This window comes from Borostomias antarcticus (genome assembly GCF_949987555.1).
Source record: "Borostomias antarcticus genome assembly, chromosome: 34".
NCBI classification, from domain to species: Eukaryota; Metazoa; Chordata; class Actinopteri; order Stomiiformes; family Stomiidae; genus Borostomias; species Borostomias antarcticus.
Window position 1 is genome coordinate 5,260,154 of NC_140267.1, and position 2,500 is coordinate 5,262,653.

Consider the following 2,500-nt stretch of genomic DNA (forward strand, 5'->3'; position numbering starts at 1 on the left):
TCTCGTCTCACTCCCCTCTCTCTCCTCCTCTCAGCATATCTGTAATGAGAGCCTTTTACCTCCCTAGCAAGCAGATTCCTCGTATAGAAGCTCTGAAATTATCTCTCTCTCTTCAATAACAACTTAAATGACAATGTAAAATAAAAAATCTCTCTTCCTCTCTCATACAGAAAACACGTTTTGCAGCGGCGACCACGTTTCGTGGCACAGCCCGCTAGACAACAGCGAGTCTCGCATCCAACACATGCTGCTCACCGAGGACCCCCAGATCCAGCCTGTCCACACCCCCTTCGGCGTCGTCAGCTTCCTGCAGGTGAGGAAATCCACATCCAGGCTTCTGGTTCTGCCTACAGCACCAGACTTGTGCATTGTGTTGCCTCTGGGTATGAGATGCGTTATACAAATAAAGCTTTGATTGATTGATTGACTTGTGAGTTGAGCCAGGACAACAATATAGTACAACTCTTATCGGTCCATTGTGCAGTGTAATGTAGTGTCTTTTTTCACTCTTTACTACATGCGTAACTAATAAGGAACAATACCAATGTTGTGTCTGGTACCAATGAGAGGGGAAGGCCCGCCCCTTAGGGGCTACTGGTATACGCCCCTCGAAGGCGGATTAAACTGAAAATCTACATACACATTTACATGCTTGACTTCAGAGTATAGTGTACCAGTAGGCTAGGGCTCCATCGTGTTAGGGCGCTAGAGTAACGAGGCCTGCCTGCCCTGGCTGCAGATCGTGGGAGTGTAGTGTACCAGTAGGCTAGGGCTCTAGGGCTCTGTCATGAGTAACGAGGCTCCATCGTTAGGGAGCTAGTCTAACGAGGCTCCATGTTAGGGAGCTAGTCTAACGAGGCCTGCCTGCCCTGGCTGTAGATCAGTAGGCTAGGGCTCTAGGGCTCCATCGTTAGGGAGCTAGAGTAACGAGGCTCCATCGTTAGGGAGCTAGAGTAACGAGGCTCCATCGTTAGGGAGCTAGTCTAACGAGGCTCCATGTTAGGGAGCTAGTCTAACGAGGCCTGCCTCCCTGGCTCAGATCGTGGGCGTGTAGTGTACCAGTAGGCTAGGGCTCTAGGGCTCCATCGTTAGGGCGCTAGAGTAACGAGCGCTCCCTCCCTGGCTCAGATCGTGGGCGTGTAGTGTACCAGTAGGCTAGGGCTCTAGGGCTCTAGGGTTCTGTCATGCTAGTCTAACGAGGCTCCATCGTTAGGGCGCTAGTCTAACGAGCGCTCCCTCCCTGGCTGCAGATCGTGGGCGTGTGCACGGAGGAGCTGCAGGCCGCGCAGCAGTGGAACGGACAGGGCATCCTGGAGCTGCTCAGGGGAGTGCACGTGTGAGTGGGCTTACACTGCACTACACACTACACACTACAGCACTACACACTACACACTACTGCACTACACACTACTGCACTACACACTACTGCACTACACACTACTGCACTACACACTACACACTACAGCACTACACACTACTGCACTACATACTACTGCACTACACACTACTGCACTACACAATACAGCACTACACAATGCAGCACAGTACTGAACTACACAATACTATACAACACAATACAGCACAATACTACACTACACAATACTGCACAGCACAATACTACACTACACACTACTGCACTACACACTACTGCACTACACACTACAGCACTACATACTACTGCACTACACACTACTATACTACACACTACTGCACTACACACTACTGCACTACACACTACTATACTACACACTACTGCACTACACACTACACCACTACACACTACTACACTACACACTACTGCACTACACACTACACCACTACACACTACTACACTACACACTACAGCACTACACACTACAGCACTACACACTACTACACTACATACTACTGCACTACACACTACTCTACTACAGCACTACACACTACTGCACTACACACTACTGCACTACACACTACTGCACTACACACTACTGCACTACACACTACTATACTACACACTACTGCACTACACACTACTGCACTACACACTACAGCACTACACACTACTACACTACACACTACTGCACTACACACTACTGCACTACACACTACTGCACTACACACTACTGCACTACACACTACAGCACTACACACTACTACACTACACACTACTGCACTACACACTACTGCACTACACACTACTGCACTACACACTACTGCACTACACAATGCAGCACAGTACTGAACTACACACTACTGCACAGCACAATACTACACTACACAATTTAGCGTAACACAACACAGCACAACACAATGCTGTCACAGCATAATAGGGTACAATACAATATAACGCTCTACAAAACACAAGTACAAACACACAGTCTGTCACAACACTGCAGCACTATACTAAGCTCTGCTCCATTACACAACTACACAACTGAACTACACAAGCTACACAACTGAGCTACACAAGCTACACAACTGAACTACACAAGATACACAACTGAGCTACACAAGCTAC

The 2,500-nt window shown here is 48.2% G+C and overlaps 1 protein-coding gene across 1 annotated transcript in view; it reads left to right on the forward strand.

Moving 5' to 3' along the window:
- Nucleotides 1-2,500, forward strand: part of sufu (suppressor of fused homolog) — a 19,090-nt gene that overhangs the window by 5,850 nt on the left and 10,740 nt on the right. The window contains 2 exon segments of the mRNA XM_084460822.1: nt 171-313; nt 1,251-1,336. Of these exon segments, the coding sequence (XP_084316948.1) occupies nt 171-313; nt 1,251-1,336 (229 nt within the window).